General features: G+C 44.5%; 3 protein-coding genes across 25 annotated transcripts; 1 reads left to right on the plus strand and 2 right to left on the minus strand.

The window, feature by feature from the left end:
- Positions 1–1,249: 1,249 nt before the first annotated feature.
- orc1 (origin recognition complex, subunit 1) lies at positions 1,250–12,116 on the minus strand. 22 transcript variants are annotated; one of them, XM_036978677.1, is made up of 25 exons: positions 11,920–12,115; positions 11,635–11,742; positions 11,375–11,502; positions 10,930–11,102; positions 10,252–10,684; positions 9,859–10,108; positions 8,610–8,747; positions 8,217–8,282; positions 8,013–8,117; positions 6,733–6,925; positions 6,489–6,614; positions 6,227–6,370; positions 5,983–6,108; positions 5,820–5,861; positions 5,703–5,783; positions 5,441–5,584; positions 5,222–5,319; positions 4,900–5,001; positions 4,210–4,381; positions 4,016–4,123; positions 3,637–3,786; positions 2,732–2,851; positions 2,393–2,562; positions 2,217–2,304; positions 1,250–2,098 (listed from the first exon to the last, which is right to left on the minus strand). In XM_036978677.1, the coding sequence occupies exons 2-25, from the start codon at positions 11,730–11,732 to the stop codon at positions 1,898–1,900; spliced, it is 3,456 nt and encodes a 1,151-aa protein (XP_036834572.1). In that variant the 5' UTR covers positions 11,733–11,742; positions 11,920–12,115; the 3' UTR covers positions 1,250–1,897. The 22 variants fall into 22 exon arrangements, with proteins under 22 accessions (XP_036834572.1, XP_036834573.1, XP_036834571.1 ...); XM_036978678.1 differs by having other exon boundaries at positions 5,441–5,581; positions 5,820–5,864; XM_036978676.1 differs by having other exon boundaries at positions 5,820–5,864.
- A 51-nt stretch (positions 12,117–12,167) lies between these two features.
- On the plus strand, positions 12,168–17,168 carry prpf38a (pre-mRNA processing factor 38A). The gene is made up of 10 exons (XM_021604666.2): positions 12,168–12,405; positions 12,828–12,987; positions 13,155–13,276; positions 13,374–13,459; positions 13,544–13,663; positions 13,815–13,921; positions 14,049–14,075; positions 14,293–14,384; positions 14,516–14,564; positions 15,377–17,168. Exons 1-10 carry the CDS (start codon positions 12,276–12,278, stop codon positions 15,420–15,422), a joined length of 939 nt encoding a protein of 312 aa, XP_021460341.1. The 5' UTR covers positions 12,168–12,275; the 3' UTR covers positions 15,423–17,168.
- LOC110524758 (interferon-induced protein with tetratricopeptide repeats 5) lies at positions 16,737–18,495 on the minus strand. Of its 2 annotated transcripts, none has more exons than XM_021604663.2 (2): positions 18,388–18,495; positions 16,737–18,219 (listed from the first exon to the last, which is right to left on the minus strand). In XM_021604663.2, the coding sequence occupies exons 1-2, from the start codon at positions 18,390–18,392 to the stop codon at positions 16,905–16,907; spliced, it is 1,320 nt and encodes a 439-aa protein (XP_021460338.2). In that variant the 5' UTR covers positions 18,393–18,495; the 3' UTR covers positions 16,737–16,904. The 2 variants fall into 2 exon arrangements, with proteins under 2 accessions (XP_021460338.2, XP_021460339.2); XM_021604664.2 differs by having other exon boundaries at positions 16,737–18,259; positions 18,388–18,454.
- Positions 18,496–24,775: the final 6,280 nt, after the last annotated feature.

Below are 24,775 nucleotides of genomic sequence, written 5' to 3' on the forward strand. Positions count from 1 at the left end.
GCACAGCTAATCTCAGGTCTCTCCAGAGATGTTCGATCAGGTTCAAGTCCGGGCTCTGGCTGGGCCACTCAAAGATATTGAGACATGTCCCGAAGCCACTCCTTCATTGTCTTTGCTGTGTGCGTTGTCCTGTTAGGTGAACCTTCAACCCAGTCTGAGGTCCTGAGCGCTCTGGAGCAGGTTTTCATCAAGGATCTCTCTGTACTTTGTCCGTTCATCTTTCCCTTGATCCTGACTAGTCTCACAGTCCCCTACCGCTGAAAAACATCCCCACAGCATGATGCTGACACCCCCATGCTTCACCGTAGGGTTGGTATTGGCCAGGTGATGAGGGGTGCCTGGTTTCCTCCAGACGTGACGCTTGACACAGGCCGAAGAGTTCAGTCTTGGTTTCATCAGACCAGAGAATATTTTTTCTCATGTTAGAGTCATTTAGGTGCCTTTTGGCAAACTCCAAGAGGGCTGTCATGTGCCTTTTACTGAAGTGTGGCTTCATCTGGCCACTCTACCATAAAGGCCTGATTGGTGGAGTGCTGCAGTGATGGTTAGCTTTCTGTAAGGTTCTCCCATCTCCACAGAGAAACTCTAGAGCTCTGTCAGTGACCATCGGGTTCTCGGTCACCACCCTGACTGAGGCAATTTTCCCAGATTGCTGTTTGGTCAGGCAGCCAGCTCTAGGAAGAGCCTTGGTGGTTCCAAACTTCTATTTAAGAATGATGGGAGGCCACTGTGTCCTTGGAGAACTTCAAAGCTGCAGACATGTTTTGGTACCCTTCCCCAGATCATCGAAACACAATCCTGTCTCGGAGCTCTACGAACAATTCCTTCGACCTCATGGCTTGGTTTTTGCTGACATGCACTGTCAACTGTGGGACCTTATATAGACAGGTGTGTGCCTTTCCAAATCATGTCTAGTCAATTGAATTTACCACAGGTGGCCTCTAATCCAGTTGTAGCAACATCAAGGATCAATGGAAATAGAATGCACAGGAGCTCAATTTCAAGTCTCATAGCAAATGGTCTAAATAAGGAATTTCAGTTTTAATAAATTAGAAAACATTTCTAAAAACCTGATTTTCTTTGTCATTATGGGGTGTGAATACTTTCCGAATGTCCATCATTAAGCTTATCCCTGCAAAATAGGCTTTCTTCATTCTAACCTCTGGAAAGCAATACCGGTGCAGGTCATTTGTTCAAGTAATGTTATCATGAGTACATGAATGGAAAACTAGGCCTTCATACACAAGCATTGTTATTAAATATCTTTATTACTTTTGTAGATACAATATTCACACAACAATAATGAAGAACATCCTAAAACCAACAAGAGAAACATTAAAATGCTTGAATACAGATAAAGAGGAAAGTCAAATTGCTAACTGTGATGGGAAGTTGGCTCTTCTCCCATCAACACAATGAGTTACAACCAGATCTAAATATCCTTTTGTAACAAGGGCAATTTTCAGTAAACAAGCGTAAAACCAATATAATAGAAATCATGATTTGTGTTCTTGAATTATGACAGAACTCCATAAAGTGGTCAAATGCACTGCAGTTTCCCCATCAAGAGCTTCCAAAAATGATGTGCTGACAACAATGACATTGAAAAGCATTTGTAAAAGAACACTAAAACAGAAGATTTCCTAAAACCTCTCAGAAGACGGCATCAAACCAAACTGAGCCTCTAAAAAGCCCCACCGTGGACAGATTCCCGGTCCTGAGTGGTACAGTAGTATTGGCTGTGGTTGAGGCGTGGGACTGTGTGGTCCAACGGTGGTCCTGAGGAGTTGTAGTTATCAAACTGACCAAGTTGACTGGTAGTGATGGAGCAGGTTCCCTTCTAGGCCCCAAAAAGACCTTCATCCTCCCCCCTGTACCTTAGGACCTCCGGTGGTCCTCAGTCTCTGACAGGTTTGAGTGCGTAGAGCACATCATCCTGGCTGACGTTGAGTCTGACCCGCTGTAGCATGTCTAGACGGCTGGCCTCCAGCAGCAGCAGACGACACGCACCCAGACGCTGACACACGGCCAGACCCTCGGACAAACTGATGGGCTGCAGGCCCTCCACACGACTCAGAGTCCGGTGCTGCACAAACACCTGGGAGGAGGGGACAGTGGACTTTAGATAAGGGAACTCCACAACACAGGTAAAAGAGGGATAGATGTGTTGAGCAAGAGCTGTAGTAAGTCAATGTTGTCCTCATTAGGGACTATACCTGTTGGAAGGTGGCCTCCTCCAGTCCCAGTCGCCTGAACTCAGCAATGACCGCCCTCAGGAAGAGCTGTTCCTGCAACGATGCACACCTAACACAGAGATTTCACATAGATTGACAGCTTGCTGGGCCATTGGGTACAGACTGACAGGTCTGTGGAGCAATGGGGTGTCTCTTACCTAATGGCCGTGATGTAGGAGGAGGAGAACATCTCATCCAGCGCCTCCATCACATGACTCATTTTCACCAATCCCGCGGAGGACGGGTGCGAGGCGGAGTGTTCGCAAATCTCAGTGGCGCGGCGACAGATGTCCAGACAGCGCCGGGCGTCTCCTGACAACGCTGCCACCTAGAGGACAAAATGGGGACAGTGCTCAGACACCACTGTCAAAAAGGTCGTCACAGAATACTTCAGTGTCATTCCAATAGTTGACATTAACTGATCAATTAACCGGCAGGGAAACAGCAGGACTGTGGAAGAGCCCTGGGCTGAATAATACTGGGACAATATGGCATACCTTTCTGGAGACCAGCTGCAAAGCGTCCTCCTCGAAGGCCTTGACCTTGTTCAGTCTGGACGTGATGATCTGCTGCAGCTGCTTGAAGCTGTACGGCTGGAACGACATCCTGGTCAGGCCCTGGACATACAGAGAGACGCACAGGAAGTTACAGTTAAAAACAAACACTTCCATATGGACACTGGTTTGATCTGCCCTTCCAAGAGGCCCGCAAACATGTTGAAAGAATTTCACAGCAATTCAGACTATATACAGTAAAAGCCGCCACATGGAAGCTCATATGAAAGCAGTGGTGATTGCCAGCCTGGCCCAACAATCTAACAGCTCCCTCGGGTGGTGGGGAGTGGACCAGCAGGCCGTTCCCTACACTGGTTGGTTGTTTAGCAACAAAATCGACACGAACGCAACTATGGGGCAAAACAGACGGGTTGGCTTAGACTGTTGACAACATGTAAACTATATTTAGTCTCAATCTTTATTGAAAACAAACACATTTACACAAATGAGCAGCGTTACAGTTGTTAGTTAGCTAGCGAGCACATTTTTTCAGTATTAGCATTGACATTAGTCAAAACAAGACATGGTAAGAAGAACAAGATGAAACTAGCCATCTATGATTCCCACATGGCAGCTTCTCGTCATTGCTGCTAGCTATCCGACTGTTCAGAATCATAACGCTTGGCTTCCGGCCTCATCGATGTATGTACATCATTTTCATAACGTTGTCAGCTAACCTGTATGCGTTTGATCCATTCCAGAGCTAACAAACCGGATTCAACCGGTCATCAAGCCCTTGACTAGGAGAATCAGGTGAGCTAGTTCAGGGCTACAACTAAATTGTGAAACGTCTGGGTCCAAGGAGATGTTTGACAGCCAGTGCACTGAAGTATCTCCACGGGCCTTACCAGTCTGCTGGCCACCCTGTTGATCATGATCCGCTCAGGAAGGTCCATGGTGTTGGCGATGGTCAGCACCACCAGGCGGGCGTGGCGCCTTGTCGGCCAATCAAACAGGTTGTACATGACATTCTGCTTCCTGGTCCACAGAAGGTCCAGCTGCGGGGGGGGGGGGGGGGGTGAAACACAGAGTCAGTCATAGAAACAGAATGACTAGACCGGGCATCTCCATTCAAGTCAATAAATATGTAGAATAGACCGATTGAGTATAGAACATACACAATTCTCTGTCTTCACATCCATTACCAGCATTTCCCAGTTGGCATCAACAATGGTTACGCATTCCCCTATCCTTAGAATCGAGAGAGTGGATAAACATCGACCTTACCTCGTCCACCAGTAGCACGGTGGTCTCCTTCTTGGGGGCGGGGTTACTGAACCTTTTCTCCAATAGGGCTGCGGCGTGGTCAGCGGTCACCTTCTGGTCCGTCAGTTTCTGGAGGAGAACACAGTCAGGAGTTACACTGATACTTGGAGAGAGTGTGCGTGTGCGTGTTTGTTTGTGTATATATACACACACACCTGTAGAATCTGGACGTAGGCTTGGTGAGGGTCGGTCATTTTCATGCCGTTGATCTCGATGAATCGGAACGTGGGGATTTCATCCATATCAGAGGCGTGCTGTAGACACCGGATAACCTCGTGGATGGTGGCGGTTTTCCCAGTTCCCGGAACCCCAGAGATGTACATACACCTAGACAGACAGCTGCTGTAAGCCTTTTTCCATAACGCTATACCAGCAAGGTAAGGAGAGTCCACACTACTTGCATCAACATAAGAACATCAAAACAATCATTCCTGCGAGCTGCCGTGACGGTGCTGATATTTTTGTGGTTTATGTAAACTCAACTGTTACTGACCATCACATATAACAGCTAATCCAGGGTCATGTTCAGAAGGGATGAAACTAGAGAAAAACTGAGGAAGCACTACTGAACTTGTCCAATGAGAAGCCAACACTCATTGTAGTGTCATTTCACAGTACTTTCTCCCCTTGGTTCCAACTGAACATAACCCAGAGTTTCCCTGCCATTATCTGACAACATTTCATGACTAAGACCAATTTTTTTCATTTCAAAATAGCTTCAGAAGTTTTTTTGGGTGGGTAAAATATGGCAGTCCTCAAGTTCCTGAAAATTCTGGATTTGGTGAGACAGGGTTCACACAGTAACAACATTTCCTGAAACGTAGTGAGGTGTCTATCAATCTTACCCTCCGGTCCCATCCATAACCTTGCTCTCCACAAAATTATAGATATCCTGGAACTCCTGCTCCCTACAGGGAAGAGATTCTGGTACTGACGACACATGCAGCCTGAAGACAGGGACACACATGTCAATAAAACAACAAAGATCACATCTAAATAAAACAACTCCTGCTCCCTACAGGGAAGAGACAGCTGCAGTCCATCATGATGAGTTCAGATTTTTTTGTGGCCCCCACCCCCATCAAAGTTGCCCATCCCTGACTTAAACACAGAAGTAAATCATTGGCTGAACTCTACCGTCTGGATACGATGCCAGTTTGTTCTCACCTAGCCCTGGCCTCCTCCAGGATGTTCCCAGGCTGCCTGGCTGGAACAGTCCGGCTGGGAATACAGGGAGTGGCACAACGGGGGGTACTTGGGGTGACCTGGATGAGAAAACATGGAAAACACACAGAATTCCTCAATTCCTTCCTCAGCTCAGGACAGAATGGGGAAAAAAAAGAATATTAGACAGGCACCACAGAAGCCTACCACAGCCATACATACCTTCTTGCTGGGCGTTTTGTGTGGGGTCCTGACGGAGGTCTTGCAATTTCTTCCTCTGGTCTTCTTCACCACGGTCTCTTCCTCACTATCGGTCTCTTCCTCACTATCGGTCTTCTCTTCATTGCTGCTGCTCTGTAGTTCCTTCTTGGAGGGAACGAAACAGTCATCATCGCCATCGGAGATCAGCTCTTGGGTATTGTCCAACAGATTCCTATAAAAACAAATTACAGGCACCACAGAAGCCTACCACAGCCATACATACCTTCTTGCTGGGCGTTTTGTGTGGGGTCCTGACGGAGGTCTTGCAATTTCTTCCTCTGGTCTTCCTCGCCACGGTCTCTTCCTCACTATCGGTCTCTTCCTCACTATCGGTCTCTTCCTCACTATCGGTCTTCTCTTCATTGCTGCTGCTCTGTAGTTCCTTCTTGGAGGGAACGAAACAGTCATCATCGCCATCGGAGATCAGCTCTTGGGTATTGTCCAACAGATTCCTATAAAAACAAATTACAGGCACCACAGAAGCCTACCACAGCCATACATACCTTCTTGCTGGGCGTTTTGTGTGTGGTCCTGACGGAGGTCTTGCAATTTCTTCCTCTGGTCTTCCTCGCCACGGTCTCTTCCTCACTATCGGTCTTCTCTTCATTGCTGCTGCTCTGTAGTTCCTTCTTGGAGGGAACGAAACAGTCATCATCGCCATCGGAGATCAGCTCTTGGGTATTGTCCAACAGATTCCTATAAAAACAAATTACAGGCACCACAGAAGCCTACCACAGCCATACATACCTTCTTGCTGGGCGTTTTGTGTGTGGTCCTGACGGAGGTCTTGCAATTTCTTCCTCTGGTCTTCCTCGCCACGGTCTCTTCCTCACTATCGGTCTCTTCCTCACTATCGGTCTTCTCTTCATTGCTGCTGCTCTGTAGTTCCTTCTTGGAGGGAACGAAACAGTCATCATCGCCATCGGAGATCAGCTCTTGGGTATTGTCCAACAGATTCCTATAAAAACAAATTACAGGCACCACAGAAGCCTACCACAGCCATACATACCTTCTTGCTGGGCGTTTTGTGTGGGGTCCTGACGGAGGTCTTGCAATTTCTTCCTCTGGTCTTCCTCGCCACGGTCTCTTCCTCACTATCGGTCTTCTCTTCATTGCTGCTGCTCTGTAGTTCCTTCTTGGAGGGAACGAAACAGTCATCATCGCCATCGGAGATCAGCTCTTGGGTATTGTCCAACAGATTCCTATAAAAACAAATTACAGGCACCACAGAAGCCTACCACAGCCATACATACCTTCTTGCTGGGCGTTTTGTGTGTGGTCCTGACGGAGGTCTTGCAATTTCTTCCTCTGGTCTTCCTCGCCACGGTCTCTTCCTCACTATCGGTCTTCTCTTCATCGCTGCTGCTCTGTAGTTCCTTCTTGGAGGGAACGAAACAGTCATCATCGCCATCGGAGATCAGCTCTTGGGTATTGTCCAACAGATTCCTATAAAAACAAATGACACATTTTAGTAAATAATACTTCAAACCGGCATTCCAAAAATACTTTGTACAATAGGAAGATTTATAAAAAAAATTAAAAAACATTTATTGAGATACAAATTGATAACATTGACTCAGGTGGCAACCACCACAGAGGTATCATTAAACAACCTGTCAATCTTGTTACATTTTTTTCAACTCATTTAAAATCACTCAGAAGTAAACGCTTTAAATTACTCCCTAGATGGTCACAGTTCCTTTCAGCCAGTAGGGGCATACCAGAGATAGAATTAGAGGACTTTTCTGTGTGTCTGTGTTTGAGCGCATGGAGAGAAAGAGGTGAAGCATGAGGGCTTACTCCACCCAAAATATGTCCATGAAAATAAGACCACAAAGTGTGGAAATTTTGTATGGAGGTCAAAGCATGTCTAATTTAGTCAACAAAAAAAAGGAATTGCTAATTTGCTACGTGAGGCTTATTTGAACTAATAGAAGTTTCATACTGGTTAGGTTCCGAATGCACTGATATGTAGGATTTCAAATTCAAAAATAACTACATTATACCGGATTTGTCTGTTGTTCATTGGCTAGAATGGTCCCAACTGGTCTCGCCTCATCCCGCCAGCCTTCCATCAAAGACAGTACAGCGCTTCCATCTTTGAGGACATGCATTTCCATTGTTAGAGTGGTCACTCGACCGTCTTGTCAATATAACAGATCATCTTGGGCAGCACCATTGAGGACATCTCCATTTTGAAGTAGTCCATTTTCTTCTAGTACTTCTATGAGTTGGTGTGCATAATGCCACTTGGAGTGTGTTGTTTGAACAGGTATAAAGACAAGGTTGGTGATTTACTGCAACCGGGCAGTTATGGAATGCTTGCTCTCAAGTACAATTCATTGGCTGATCCCTCCCGATGACCTGGATGGAATCCCGATGACCTGGATGACCCTTCCTTAACCCATAGTTGACAACTTTAAAACGGTGGAAGCCCTCAATAGTAATGTCCAAAAACAGGTTTTATCCATCTGGAGACCTCCATCATTCTCTATGGGGCATACATATAAGTCACATGACAGCAAGCACTTACAACTGCTTCCTGATGCGTAACGACACCAGCTGGGCTGACTTCCTCTTGGAGCGAGGAGTCAAGGCAATCGGCTGCATGGGAGAGTCCTCAGAGTCCTCCTCCGCCCTGAGACAGACAATAATAAGAAATATAAATAACTGAATAGGATCATAAGGACAGAGTAATCAATAATGTGACTGATCAATCAGACTGTTAGATACTCACAGCACCCCCAGAGCAGGCTCTCTAATGGCCATGGCAGACTCTTTCCTCCTGGAGGGGGTGGTAGGTCTTTGGGAAGACAGAAAAGCATATGAGTCAAGACACTCAATTTGCAATGTACTATTACTACGAATATGTGACTAGTCTATTGGTTAAGGTGACATAGCTGTCCGTAGTAAACACACTGCTTATCAACATTGGCTAAGTGACGTCTCATTAGCTGTGGATTTTTAACCCATTTCAAATGAAGCCAGTGGAACTATGTACCATCTGCTGCGAAGCCATGTCTGAAGAAAGACAGGCAAGCTCCCACCAAGTGCTCCAATCTGATCGCTATACCCCGCCTACACCACCACACCCGTGCTCCTGTCACCGGACCTGGGGTGGCCCACTCACTTCTGTCCCCTAACATAGTTCCTCCTGGGGGTGGCCTGTCTCTTCTTGGGGGTGTTGGCAGAGCCAGCGTCTGTAGGTAACCCTGCCTCAAATACCTCATCCTCTAGGGCCAGGGGAATCACTGCCAGCAACAGGTCACTGTAGAGGAAGGGAACACACTGGCTTACTGATACTACTCACAGTATATGAGAGGACCCTGGGATGCTGGTGGTAAAGCTTCCACAACCAGGACATTGAGCTTGGAGGACCCTGGGATGATGTTAAAGCTTCCACAACCAGGACATTGAGCTTTGAGGACCCTGGGATGATGTTAAAGCTTCCACAACCAGGACATTGAGCTTGAAGGACCCTGGGATGATGTTAAAGCTTCCACAACAAGGACCCTGGGATGATGTTAAAGCTTCCACAACCAGGACATTGAGCTTGGAGGACCCCGGGATGATGTTAAAGCTTCCACAACCAGGACATTGAGCTTGGAGGACCCTGGAATGATGTTAAAGCTTCCACAACCGGTCTGCCGAGTGGCGCAACAGTCTAAGGCACAAATCGCAGTGCCAGAGGCGTCACTCCAGACCCGAGTTAGATCCCAGGCTGTATCACAACCAGCCGTGATCAGGAGTCCCACAGGGGACGGCGCACAATTGGCCCAGCGTCGCCCGGGTTAGGGGAGGTTTTGGCTGGGAGGGGGGCGGGGGGGCTTTACTTGGCTTCTCGTGCTCTAGCGACTTCTTGTGGCGGGCTGGGCGCCTGCAGGCTGACCTTGTTCGTCAGTTGAACAGTGTTTTCTCCCGACACATTGGTGCGGCTGGCTTCCGGGTTAAGAAGCGCGGTTTGGCGGGTCATGTTTCGGGGGACGCATGACTCCCACCTTCAGCCCCAGAGCCCATTGGGGAGTTTCAGCATAGAAATTGTGGAGAAAAAGGGGGTAAAAATATATTTTTATAATTCCACAACCAGGACATTGAGCTTGGAGGACCCCGGGATGATGTTAAAGCTTCCACAACCAGGACATGGTTGAATATAGTGTTAAGAATTATGTTTAGAGGCTGACAAGTAGTTATTTTGCAAAGCACACACGATGAAAATGTGAAAAATAGCTAAGATCTAACCCAAATGGCACCAGCTGATCTGTGTAACGTTTTACAGCTGATCTCTGTAGAAAGCCCTGTAGAAACAGCATCACACATAACTCTGTCTATTCCTGTGGTACCAGAGTCAAGGATACTCCCGAGTCTAACCCTAACCCTACCTGGAAAAGTCCTGTTCTCCCAGGGCAGTAGGAGACAGTCTGTCCAGGCTGATCGAGGTGAGCTTCCAGGGGAACCTCCTCTGGCCGTTAGGGGTCTTGCAGCCACTTCTCATGGGAGAGAGGCTGCAGCCATGCTGGAGGGAGTGTGAAACCGAGGAGCTCAGTTTGAGGGATACAACTTTCTCTGACTCCATCTCTTCATCCAAGAGCTCACAGAGGACATCTGCTCTGGTCATTTTCTTCCCTGGACCTTGTAGAAGTAGACACACACACACACAAACATTACACCACCAGGACCGGCTCTCCCAGGCACTCCACCATCTCCTCTTGACCAACACACTGTTAAAAATGAACTCATTTTAGATGATCACATCCTGAGATAAAGACACTCACTAGCCCCGATGCTGAGCTGTAGTTTCTTGCGTACACCCGGTGTGTCTGCAGCGCTGCCCCTCCTCTTGGCGCTCAGGATTTTAGAGGCAGAGAGCTTGGAGGCAGAGTGGATCGACTCTGCCTCAAGGGTACTCCTCTTCCCGGCGCTCATGGTGGCTCTAGTGTCAGACACAGACCCTGCTCTCCTCATCACTGTGGGGTCTGGGGTGGGCAGGGCATGATGCACCGGGCCCCGAGACACAGGGGTTGCCGTGGGGGAAGCACAGGGGGTAAACAGAGGGAGAGCAGGTTTGGGGGGGGTTGAGGCAGAGGTATCCTGCATCAGGACAGGGTCTAAAACATTGAAGGCCTTGGTGTCCCAGGACAGCTTTACATAGAGGGTGTCCTTGGTTCCAGGCTCTGGAAAAGGAGTATCTTCAGGGACGTGCTGGACCTGGGGAGCAGAGGAAAGATGTTCAAATGGCATCAAAATCCATATAAAAATCAAACACTTATTAAGTGCTTTAATAATGTCAACAGTCACAAAAGACTGAGCAAATGACCACAGAACCGAACTACGAAAGCAATAAGTGAAGGAAAAACACATCTAAGAATACTTAAGAGGGTCAACGCTCAAGTCAACAAGAGAGAGCACAGGCGCTAACGCTACGGTTCTACAGGTGAATTATCCTGCCTCACATGTACAGTGCCAAGGATGGATTCTGCGTTGATCTCATCGTCACAGGCACGTCCCAGGTAGTAGAAGATCTCCTGGGGATGGGGGCTCCTGCCCAGCAACAACTTCTTATTTTGGGGCACCTCAGACAAGCGCAAGAACCACTGCACCAGCGCCTTCTTCTGCTTGTGGGACTCTTGAGGACCAAAGACACAAGGTCATTGCAGGACATGATCCACTTTGCTACTTACGCCTAGGCGCTTGAAATAAGGATGACAATGTTTCTCCACCTAATAGAGCATTTTCAAAATATTTCTGCCAAATTCATCTGAGCAAAAATACTGATAGGCTAACCAGCCTAGTATAACTTACCTAGTTAAATAAAGGTTGATCTTAAAAAAAAAAAAAATGTAAAAAAAAAAAAAAAAAGCCATTATGCACATTACATAACATTAAACCATCACTCACCATCGCCAAATAACTTGAGAAGCTTGGCAACAAAGGGGTATTCATCATCATTTCCCTCAATGAGGATGTACTGGCCAGGTGTTACAGTGGTGACTGCCTCCTGACCCTCCACGCTCATGTTCAAGTACCTAGAGAGTAAAAGACCAACAAACATTGTTTCCTTTGGAAATCAAGTGGAACAAAAATATGAACAGCGTTGTGGACGAGGACCCAAGCAAATTTATGTATTGACACTATGCTAGAACTAAGTTGAAACTTACTCAAAGCCATAACTCTTTAATTTTCTGTCGAAGATATAAGGTCTTCCGCCCCATTTGTAGATACGTCTCACTCTCAGTCTTGTAAAGTAGCGGACCATAATTACAGACCTTTACAAAAGACACATTTTGGCACAGTGGGTAAATCAATACTCGGTTGACAACTTGGGACAAAGACAACTCACGTTAGATAGTTGCAATACTTGCACTCGATAACCCAAGGTGCAAGGTGGCCTTAGAGGTTAACGTTAGCTAGTAAACTATGAATAGGCTAGCTACAATACTCACAGAAAAGAGACAGCCACTCGTCTGATAAAAGTCGAACGGGCAAGTTGATCAAATTTCAAGCAGTTTAATATAAACGAAGATGCGCTGTAGCGTAGTAATATAGCTAGTTATCTTTTACACGTAGCTAGCTAAAAAAAAAAAAAGTTGTCTAGTACAAAGGATTACTTGGCTGCACTTTCTACCTTTCGCGCGAAAAGAAATTGCGTGCTTGGCATGTGACTGTAGTATCGACCAATGAACACCTTCACATTCTGCCCCGGAAGTGTACGTTGTTACACGGGAAGATATACAGCAACTTCTAATGCGAATTCGTTTCCCACAGCAACTCATTTTTAATTCCGGTTTGAGCAGTAAAAATGGCAAATAGGACTGTTAAAGATGCAAACAGTATACATGGAACAAATCCACAATACTTGGTAGAGAAAATTATTCGTACTCGAATTTATGAATCAAAATATTGGAAAGAAGAATGCTTTGGACTGACTGGTGAGTTGGAGCTGGTTAGATAACACTAGGTAGTTTGAAGTACAAATACCACACATGTAAACAAATGAACTATTAGGAAGTGTGCTTACGTCTAGTACATTTTACCCTGTTAGTTACTTACACTCACTTAGACTTGCTCACACACTAATAGGAGGTTTATGCACACCAAAGGTATTGGCTTGGCTAGCATCACTTGATGCCATGCATGTAACGTTACATGGGTTTTGGATGGCGTTGGGAGAGTATGTGTATTAGTTGGAATCCTTAAGTTGTGTTGTGCATCGTTCTGGTGGGTGGCGACGGAAAAGAGCCACAATCTCTAGAATCCCTCGCTATCAAATAAACATCTGAATCCAACTTTTGTCCAAACCTCGGGCATGTTTGATCATCTTTCTAATCACAATTTTCTCCTTGATCTACAGCCGAACTTGTCGTTGACAAAGCCATGGCGTTGAAGTTTGTCGGAGGAGTCTATGGAGGAAATATCAAACCTACACCGTTCCTGTGTCTCACTCTGAAGATGCTACAGATTCAGCCAGAAAAAGACATCATTGTAGAATTCATCAAGAACGAGGATTTCAAGTAAGTCTGGGCTTTTGGGTTGGTTATCACAAGTCTTTATGTATTTAATCATACATTTTAAAAGTTAGATAAACTGTCTTCTAACTCCTAGCTTGACAAATGTGACATAAACAAATCGGTATGTTCATGCATTACATACCTCACTGTGATGTTTTTCTTCACCTTAGGTATGTCCGCTTGCTAGGGGCAATGTACATGAGGTTGACTGGGACATCAGTGGATTGCTACAAATACCTGGAACCACTGTACAACGACTACCGAAAAATCAAGAGTCAGAACCGAAATGGAGGTGAGTCCTTTCGTTTATGTGTATTATGGAATGATTGTACAATGCAAAATATATCCTGGTTTTAAATGGCACCATATCCTTTCACTGTTTGTTTCAGAGTTTGAGCTGCAACATGTAGATGAGTTCATTGATGAACTGCTACACTCTGAGAGAATGTGTGACATCATCCTTCCCAGGCTTCAGGTAAGTCTACCCCCCCTTGTATGTGCTCACACCCCTTTTCACTGACCTAGACCGCTGACATTCTTTTGTGTGTGTTGACTACAGAAAAGGCAGGTCCTTGAGGAGGCGGAGTTATTAGACACACGCATCAGCGCCCTAGAAGAGGACCTGGATGAAGTGGAGACCAGTGACGAGGAAGACGAGGAAGACGAGGAAGAGGAAAAGGTTGTTGTCTTGTCTTTATCCACCTACAGCCTGCATAGACTAACTGTAAAGTTGAGTAAACTTCGGCTAGTAGGCAGAGGAATGTTAATGTTGTTTCACTCTGTCCATGTCTGTCTCTTTATCTCCTGTCTGTCTGTTCAAATGTCTACAGCCAGAGAGAGTTCAGACCCCAGAGCCCCACAGACGGAGTTACCGGGACAACGACCGCCCTCGCCGTTCGCCCTCTCCACGCTACAGACGCAGCCGTTCACCCAGACGGTAACTAGTAATTGATCTAATCTAAAGTCCAGAATCACCTTTATTCGCCATTTACACATACTCAGAATTAATTTATTTTCACATCCTGAAGACACTAAACGTCTTTTATCCGTTTTATTCTGTCCAGGAGGAGCAGATCACCCAAGAGACGAAGGTATGTAGTCTCTACCTTGGTTGTTTTCTGCTGGATTTTCCTTGTGTTTTCCATTGTACCATCAGATGGTAAACTCAGATATTGAAATATAATGTTAAAAAATGTAGTGTTTGATCTATAAAGGGACTGAAGCTTAGATTTAATTGAGTATGGTCTTGGTTACTTATAAGCAGTGCTGTATTAATATTGTCTGTATTGTTTCTGTTTTAACTCACAGCCCATCCCCCAGACGAGAGCGCCACCGCAGCAAAAGTCCCCGTCGCCACCGCAGCCGCTCCCGAGAGAGACGTCACCGCTCAAAGTCCCCAGGTATCATAGCAATGCCAACTACATCAAAAGTCACATATGCTTGTGACTGATAGTCAGCTGTAATCATTTGACTTTAACATGTTTGTAACAATAGTCCCAGTCTGACCTAGAGCTGCTCTGTTTTGTCCCAGGCCATCACAGAAGCCACAGGCATCGCAGTCACTCCAAATCCCCAGAGAGGTAAGTAATGGAGCAAGAGAACTCCACTATACTAGTTTAAAATGCCACTTTCTATGTTCTTGGTGTAGTTGAATTGTCTGTGAATACCAGCATATGAAAGATGGAGATGTTTTTTGTGTGAGAGTAGCTAGGTTTCCATCCAATTGGCCACAGATTTTCATGTGAATACTCTCAAATCTGCATGAAACAAGAAGTGCATTTTCCCAGCAGCGATGTTTCCATATAAATGGATTTATTGCAGATAAAAGGCTGTGTGTGATGATGTAGTGCACATAAAAAAATATTTTCCTATTAAATTCCCATGTACTGTCGCATTTTCAACTCTACTGATGGTTTTGACAAACAAACTGGCATTATATAGCAAATGTACCCTCTCTGGTCTTGGCACATGCTCTAGCTAACAGCTGGTGGGTAGGCTACCTACACAATGAGATTGTTGTGGATAAGAGCGAGATTATTTTCACCAGAGTAAGTCCCTCAATATTTATTGGAAAAGAGCATCGCCACCTTGTGAAGTTCATCATAACCTAATAAACTGCATGCTTTTCGAAATTATTATTATCCCAATATTTGCGCATGAAGGCGTTTCCACGGCCATTTCTTGCATAATTAATTTTACCGACCCAAAAAGATCCCACCATGTTGAACAAACATTGTCTGTTGAAATGTATAGAATTGTACCGGCATTTCCTGTTTCCATCAGCCCGGTCATTACTTTTTTAATGCTTCATGTAATTAATGCGCATTAAATGGTTGGATGGAAACCGGGTTTATGTCACCTACTGTTGTTGATTTCTTCATCTCTGTTTCAGAAGTTCAAAAAAGAGCCACAAGAAGAGTCGAAGAGGGAACGAGTGACCCATTTTTGTATTTTGTTCTCTTGGACATTTCCTCTTTTTGACTTGGAAGTTGTGGCAAAATGTTTACGTCTGTGTATGGAATCACTGGTATTTTGTATTTCATTTTGGAAACTGATTGCATTTAAAAAATATTTTCAGACCATGTTGCAGTAAAAATCTATCTCCAATGTATTTCTAAAATCTGCAGCTCGTATGGAGCTGTCCACAACCCTATACATCAGTGGATAAAGTTTCTCAAGGTTTTAAACATAAGGACCTTTTGTTGTGTGATCCGGTGTGATTATGGCAACACTGGCTAGTAAGAGTCTAGAAAATAGAACTCAACTCGTAGACCGACCAAAATTGACCCGTCATCAGAAGCATAATTAGCTGACGTCAATAAGGGTTTCAGGGCCTCCCGGGTGGCGCAGTGGTCTAGGGCACAGTTTGCGCCCAGGCTCTGCGCCACCTGGGAGGCCCGGATGGCCGGTAGGGATATCCTTGTCTCATCGCGCACTAGCGACTCCTGTGGCGGACCGGGCGCAGTACGTGCTAACCAAGGTAGCCAGGTGCACAGTGTTTCCTCCGACACATTGGTGCGGCTGGCTTCCGGGTTGGAGGTGCACTGTGTTAAGAAGCAATTGGATACCATGAAAAGGGGGTCAAATTGATTTAAAATAAAATAAGGGTTTTCACTTCTCCACTGCTTTTCAGGAAGTTCCCAGAAGGCATCCAACATATTTATCCACTCTGGTAGTATGTCATCTGTTTAGACCATGTGTCAAGCTCATTCCCCTGAGGGCAGAGTGTCCCTAGGTTTTCGCTCCTCCCTTGTACTTGATTGATGAATTAAGGTTACTGATTAGTAAGGAAGTCCCCTCACCTGGTTATCTAGGTCTTAATTGAAAGGAAAAACCTGCGGACTCTAGGCTGTCCGTGGAATGAGTTTGAAACCACTGGTTTAAACTCGGCTTCCTGATGTAAACCCTACTCTTTGTCAATGGTAGAATTCAATTCAACTACAATCTATTCAATATGGGATATTTTTTAAATTGGATGTTAAATGTGTTCACATTTTTTACGCCTGTATGGAACCCCTGGTGTTTGTATTTCATTTTAGAAACTGATTGGATTTTTTGATATTTTCAGACTATGTTACAGAAAGAATCCATCTGAATTGTATTTCTTAAATCTGCAGCTCATACGCAGCTGTCAACAACCCTATGCACCACACTTATACAAATAAATAACTTATTTTGCCCTCATTGGAAATATTACAAAAATAAGTGTTATAGGCATGAGGAATTCTTTTAGTCTAAAAACACAACAATAATTAAATCAATAGTTTTATTTGCATGGCTCTTTCAACAACAACAAAAAACATTTGGCACAATTTGTTTAGCAGCAACCTGATCTAGAGAGCCCAAAGAGCATAAAGAGAAAATACATTGTATGTACAATTTGGTTAACCTCTTTGATTGGTTAATTCTCATCCTTGCTCTTATTCATTGTGAGAAGAAAGGTTTTTGAGAAATTCCCAGATTTCTGCACATCTTTGATTTCTTCCCCGTTGTTCAATCTTCCTCAAGATGTTGAAACTCTTTTTACCGTATTTGTTAGGATTTGGTATCTTTGCTGCCATCTTGTGATAATCAATTGATGCATTGCGATCCTGGATGTGGAAGTTGCTGTATTGGGCATAATGGAAGTAGAGTATCTGCAACTCGTCTGGATCCTGCTCGTTGGAGAATAAATTCTCATAGATCTGATTGGCTGTTTCTGTCCTGTCTGATTCTGCGTAGATGCTTGCAAGCTCCAGTTGGACCTTTAGTGATGTCTCTGGATAGAGTGAGATCAGATCTGTATAGAGACTGATGGCTCTGTCACACATGCTCTGCCTCCTCGGACTGTCCTCCTTTGAAAATAGTTTCCATTTGTAGGAATTCGCTAGCTGTTTTTTCAGGTAGCGCACATTTGGGTGTCTTTCCAGAGCCTCGTCTGCTAGGTCAATAGCTTCATTGTATGATAAATATGTTCTGTAAAACTGAAGTAAGGGTCTAAGACCACTGTAGCAACTGACAGGCTTCTTTAAAATTTGCTGCGCTATCTGTTGTGCTTCCTTCCTTCTCACCTGGCCATTCCGGCCAAGTCTTAACAGATAGATACTTGCTACATACAAGTTGTCTGGATCGTGTTCCTTGGCAAGTCTCAGCTCCTCTAGAACCTCAGACTCCTTCTGTTGATTGTTTGGATGAAAACAGTAGACTGAGTCTAAGGCCAAGGCATGGCTTGATTGCCACTCCTTTCTCTCAGGTTCCATCCTAATAGCCATTTGAAAGTAATCTATTGCTTTCAGTCTTTTGTCCTGGCCAAACTTCATGAGGGTCCAGGCTTTTTCAACACACACCTCAGGGTGCAGTTCTCCCTGGGAAGGCGAGGGGTAATCTCGTAGCAGTCCCTCAACCTTTGTCAAGCACCGCTGGCTCTCCGCCTGGTTATCCAGGTGATAGTGCACCCAGGCTAGGTTCCCATAGTGGACCAGCTGCCAAGGACCCATCGTGTCTGAAGGACTGTTTAGGTGAAAGGCCTCCTCTGCCTTACTGAGGCACTGCAGGGCTGCGTCAGTGGAGTCCAGGGTGTGGTGTATGTAAGCCCACAAGTTGTACATCTGACCCAGCCATGGAAAGCCCTCGTCACTGCCAATGTCCTCCAGGTGATCTCTGTGAATGAGCAGCATGTACCTGCTGAGTTCCAGTCCCCAGGTGAAGTGACACTCCAGCTCTTCCAGTTTAGTCTTCAGGGCGGTCTGAGCAGGGCTGGTTAAGACAAGGGTTGGTACAGGAAACTGTTTTAAATCTATTAAGCATCAAGATCAAGAGTTAATGTGAAACAAGTCCATCCCTAATCTAATTGGAGTTAGTTAACATTGAGTTCTATAGAATCTGTAGTTTTTTGTTGATTTTCTTTATTTAAGGAGTACTTACTTCATAGTTGAGCAGGAGTATGATTTATTGTGTCTGTCTTGAGTTTCCTGAACAAGTGAGTAAACACCCTGGCTTTATATCCATGTCCTTACCGTTATCTTGCACCGCAGTGGGTTGGGTGCCATAAAACCAATGTTCACCTCCACGTAATGCTTGGACTCTGCTTTCCATTTCAGTGAACAGAAACACACACATTGAAGGCTTACACCTACATGTATAGGTGACTACCCTAGACATCGCTCTCATGTCATTTCCTACAAAGAGAATGAACTGTAGTATATACAGTACCAGTCAAAAGTTTGGACACACCTACTCATTCAAGTGTTTTTCTTATTTTTTTTCTGCATTGCAGAATAAGAGTGACAACATTAAAACTATAAAATAACACATGGAATCATGTAGTACCCAAAAACGTCTTAAACAAATCAAAATATATTTTATATTCTTCAAAGTAGCCACCCTTTGCCTCGATGTAAGCTTTGCACATGCTTGGCATTCTCTCAACCAGCTTCATCTGGAATGCATTTCCATTAACAGGTGTGCCTTGTTAAAAGTTCATTTGTGGAATTTCTTTCCTTCTTAATGCGTTTGAGTCGATCAGTTGTGTTGTGACAAGGAAGGGGTAAAACACAGAGTCCATATTATGGCAAGAACAGCTCAAATAACCATCATTACTTTAAGACATGAAGGTCAGTCAATGCGGAACATTTCAATAACTTTTTAAAAGTTTCTTCAAGTGCAGTTACAAAAACCCATCAAGCTCTATGATGAAACTGGCTCTCATGAGGACCGCCACAGGAAAGGAAGACCCAGAGTTACCTCTGCTGCAGAGGAAAAGTTCATTAGAGTTAACTGCACCTCAGATTGCAGGCCAAATAAATGCTTCACAGAGTTCAAGTAACAGACACATCTCAACATCAACTGTTCAGAGGAGAATCAGGCCTTCATGGTCGAATTGCTGCAAAGAAACCACTACTAAAGGACACCAATAAGAAGAAGAGACTTGCTTGGTCCAAGAAACACGATCAATGGACATTAGACCGGTGGAAATCTGTCCTTTGATCTGATGAGTCCAAATTTGTGATTTTTGGTTCCAACCACTGTGTCTTTGTGAGATGCAGAGTAGGTGAACGGAGGATCTCCGCCTGTGTGGTTCCCACCGTGAAGCATGGAGGAGGTGGTGTGGGGGTGGTTTGCTGGTGACACGGTCAGTGATTTATTTAGAATTGAAGGCATGCTTAACCAGCGTGGCTACCACAGCATTTTGCAGCGATATGCCATCCCACCTGGTTTGCGCTTAGTGGGACTATCATTTGTTTTTCAACAGGACAATAACCCAACTCACCTCCAGTCTGTGTAAGGGCTATTTGACCAATAAGGAGAGTGATGGAGTGCTACATCAGATGACCTGGCCTCCACAATCACCCGACCTCAACCCAACTGAGAAGGTTTGGCATGAGTTGAACCGCAGAGTGAAGGAAACACAGCCAACAACTGCTCAGCAGATGTGGGAACTCCTTCAAGCATTCCAGGTGACTACCCCCTGAAGCTGGTTGAGAGAATGCCAAGCGTGTGCAAAGCTGGATTAAAAAAGGAAAAGGATGGCTACGTTGAAGAATCTAAAATATATTTAGATTTGTTTCACTTTTTTTTTTTTTTGGTTACTACATGATTCCATATGTTTTAATAGTTTTGATGTCTAATTCAAGCAAAACCCTTGAATGAGTAGGTGTCTCCAAACTTTTGACTGGTACTGTATATTGTTTCAAATGGTAAACTATGCACTTAGTTCAGAATACAATTGTACTTACTGGCCAATATCACATACAGTAATTGCCCTGTTTTAACATTAAGCTTTGATATTAAGTATGTAGCTGGACAAAATATACAGTATATTAATTTATTTTTTGTGTATTTCTATTGTATTTGCAAAACATTCTACTGGCCTGTTGGAGCTAGTAACACAAGACATTCTACTGTACTGTTGGAGCTAGTAACACAATACATTATACTGTACTGTTGGAGCTAGTAACACAATACATTATACTGTACTGTTGGAGCTAGTAACACAAGACATTCTACTGTACTGTTGGAGCTAGTAACACAAGACATTCTACTGTACTGTTGGAGCTAGTAACACAATACATTCTACTGTACTGCTGGAGCTAGTAACACAAGACATTCTACTGTTGGAGCTAGTAACACAAGACATTCTACTGTACTGTTGGAGCTAGTAACACAAGACATTCTACTGTACTGTTGGAGCTAGTAACACAAGATATTCTACTGTACTGTTGGAGCTAGTAACACAAGACATTCTACTGCACTGTTGGAGCTAGTAACACAATACATTATACTGTACTGTTGGAGCTAGTAACACAATACATTATACTGTACTGTTGGAGCTAGTAACACAATACATTCTACTGTACTGTTGGAGCTAGTAACACAATACATTCTACTGTACTGTTGGAGCTAGTAACACAATACATTCTACTGTACTGCTGGAGCTAGTAACACAAGACATTCTACTGTTGGAGCTAGTAACACAAGACATTCTACTGCACTGTTGGAGCTAGTAACACAATACATTCTACTGTACTGTTGGAGCTAGTAACACAATACATTATACTGTACTGTTGGAACTAGTAACACAATACATTACATTATTATTTCGCCATAGTGGCGAAATAATTACAATATAGCAATTACGTATTGGAGTGATAGATATGCAGAAGATGAATGTGCAAGTAGAGATACTTGGGTGCAAAGGAGCTAAATAAATAAATAACAGTATGGGGATGAGGTAGTTGGATGGGCTGTTTACAGATGGGCTGTTTACAGATGGGCTATGTTCAGGTGCAGTGATCTGTGAGCTGCTCTGACAGCTGGTGCTTAAAGTTAGTGAGGGAGATATGAATCTCAAGCTTCAGTGATATTTGCAGTTCGTTCCAGTCATTGGCAGCAGAGAACTGTAAGGAAAGGCGGCCAAAGGAGGAATTGGCTTTGGGGGTGACCAGTGAAATATACCTGCTGGAACACGTGCTACGGGTGGGTGCTGCTATTGTGACCAGTGAGCTGAGATAAGGCGGGGCTTTACCTAGCAAAGACTTATAGATGACCTTTAGCCAGTGGGTTTGGCGACGAATATGAAGCGAAGGCCAGCCAACGAGGACATACAGGTCGCAGTGGTGGGTAGTATATGTGGCTTTGGTGACAAAATGGACGGCACTGTGATAGACTGCATCCAATTTACTGAGTAGAGCGCTGGAGGCCATTTTGTAAATTACATTGCCGAAGTCAAGGATCGGTTGGATAGTCAGTTTTACGAGGGTATGTTTGGCAGCATAAGCAAAGGATGCCTTGTTGCGAAATAGGAAGCCGACTCTAGATCCAATTTTGGATTGGAGATGTTTAATGTGAGTCTGGAAGGAGAGTTTACAGTCTAACCAGACACCTGGGTATTTGTAGTTGTCCACATAGTCAGAACCGTCCAGAGTAGTTATGCTGGACGAACGGACGGGCATTCTACTGCACTGTTGGAGCTAGTAACGCAAGCATTTCCCTGCATGTGCTATAACACCTGCAAATCTGTGTACACAACCAATAAAGTTAGATTGATTTGAACCCTGTTACCCATAGATGTAAAGGCTAGAAATTACTTTATGATTTACATTTTTTGTGAAGCTTGCATTCAATTGGCCCTCCCTGTTGCACGCAACAAGCTTCCATTCCCCTCAACCTGGACTCAGGGGTAGACGTAACATAGCAAATGTAAATCCGGAACACTCCAATTAGTATGATATGTTACGTTCTATATAGTATGTATTCATGTGTGGATGTCCATCATCCATTTCGTACAAAATGTTATGAATCACAATTTGTATAATATGTTACTGTGACACACAAATATGTATGGTCACAGTTGTGTTATTTTCACTTTCTTTTATTTATGAGATGTGCACCTTATTTTTCTAACTAAATATACTGTTTAAGAATATATGTCTTCCAGACGTTACATTGGAAGTCATTTATACCAAGTGTCACCACAAGGGGGAGACTGCGATATTTGGCAGCTCTGGTTGATGATGTACTTTGACCTTGGCACTAATTCCTTATTTTGAGTGAAGCTGTCCATGAACCAGACACCTTATTTCCAGTCTCATCAGTTCTCCTGTTTTAGAGGTTTATAATCTGCTGACCACGTCTCAGTCCGAGGCGTGTAACATTCCGAATTTGCTAAAAGCTATGATATGTTATGAATTCCAATTTGTTTTGGCTAATGTTAGCTATGTCAGTTCAAAGCCCACGGTGAAGTCGGCTCAAAACAAAAGTGACATAGTTAAGCATGTGTAGTAATTAGTAGGATTCTGTGTTTTCCTATGCTAAAATGATTGGTTTTGATAAAAAACCTTTATCTGCCAATAAAATATATTGTTATATATTGTTAGATAACAATGCACTGTGGGAGCTAGGAACACAAGCATTTCGCTACACCCGCAATAACATCTGCTAAATATGTGTATGCGACCGATAACATTTGATTTTGACTTGATGATAAGTGCCCACTTTGCCAAAGATAGGGGCACAAAATACACTGCTCAAAAAAATAAAAGGAACACTTAAACAACACAATGTAACTCCAAGTCAATAACAGTTCTGTGAAATCAAACTGTCCACTTAGGAAGCAACACTGATTGACAATACATTTCACATGCTGTTGTGCAAATGGAATAGACAACAGGTGGAAATTATAGGCAATTAGCAAGACACCCCCAATAAAGGAGTGGTTCTGCAGGTGGCGACCACTCTAGTGGTAGCATGAGATGGAGTCTACAACCCACACAAGTGGCTCAGGTAGTGCAGCTCATCCAGGATGGCACATCAATGCGAGCTGTGGAAGAAGGTTTGCTGTGTCTGTCAGCGTAGTGTCCAGAGCATGGAGGCGCTACCAGGAGACAGGCCAGTACATCAGGAGACGTGGAGGAGGGCAACAACCCAGCAGCAGGACCGCTACCTCTGCCTTTGTGCAAGGAGGAGCGGGAGGAGCACTGCCAGAGCCCTGCAAAATGACCTCCAGCAGGCCACAAATGTGCATGTGTCTGCTCAAACGGTCAGAGACTCCATGAGGGTGGTATGAGGGCCCGACGTCCACAGGTGGGGGTTGTGCTTACAGCCCAACACCGTGCAGGACGTTTGGAGTTTGCCAGAGAACACCAAGATTGGCAAATTCGCCACTGGCGCCCTGTGCTCTTCACAGATGAAAGCAGGTTCACACTGAGCACGTGACAGAGTCTGGAGACGCCGTGGAGAACGTTCTGCTGCCTGCAACATCCTCCAGCATGACCGGTTTGGCGGTGGGTCAGTCATTGTGTGGGGTGGCATTTCATTGGGGGGCCGCACAGCCCTCAATGTGCTCGCCAGAGGTAGCCTGACTGCCATTAGGTACCGAGATGAGATCCTCAGACCCCTTGTGAGACCATATGCTGGTGCAGTTGGCCGTGGGTTCCTCCTAATGCAAGACAATGCTAGACCTCATGTGGCTGGAGTGTGTCAGCAGTTCCTGCAAGAGGAAGGCATTGATGCTATCTATGGACTGGCCCGCCTGTTCCCCAGACCTGAATCCAATTAAGCACATCTGGGACATCATGTCTCGCTCCATCCACCAACGCCACGTTGCACCACTGACTGTCCAGGAGTTGGCGGATGCTTTAGTCCAGGTCTGGGAGATCCCTCAGTAGACCATCCGCCACCTCATCAGGAGCACGCCCAGGCATTGTAGGGAGGTCATACAGGCACGTGGAGGCCACACACACTACTGAGCCTAATTTTGACTTGTTTTAAGGACATTACATCAAAGTTGGATCAGCCTGTATTGTGGTTTTCCACTTTAATTTTGAGTGTGACTCCAAATCCAGACCTCCATGGGTTGATAAATTTGATTTCCATTGATCATTTTTGTGTGATTTTGTTGTCAGCACATTCAACTATGTAAAGAAAAAAGTATTTAATAAGAATATTTCATTCATTCATTTCTAGGATGTGTTATTTTAGTGTTCCCATTATTTTTTTGAGCAGTGTATATATTGCCGTAAACAAACGTGTCTTTGTTGGTGTAAAAGTTTAACTCACCTTGAGAGTTGCAAGAAAGGCATTTTTGTCAATCAGGTTCCTCAAATATTGCATAGGAATTTATGGCACTCATTAGCAACCGGAGAAATTCTCTTGAGGGACCACACTCATCAGCTGCCCCTTTTCCATCAGCATCCCTAAAAACCGTGTCTATTTATGCCTCCGGATTAAAGCGGGCTCTCTTAAAGCCTCTCATTGCACAATCATAAACATTGTCCCTTATCACATCCATTTGGTGTAAGGAGGAGGAAGAAGG

Source organism: Oncorhynchus mykiss, chromosome 5 (assembly GCF_013265735.2).
Source record: "Oncorhynchus mykiss isolate Arlee chromosome 5, USDA_OmykA_1.1, whole genome shotgun sequence".
Classification (NCBI taxonomy): domain Eukaryota; kingdom Metazoa; phylum Chordata; class Actinopteri; order Salmoniformes; family Salmonidae; genus Oncorhynchus; species Oncorhynchus mykiss.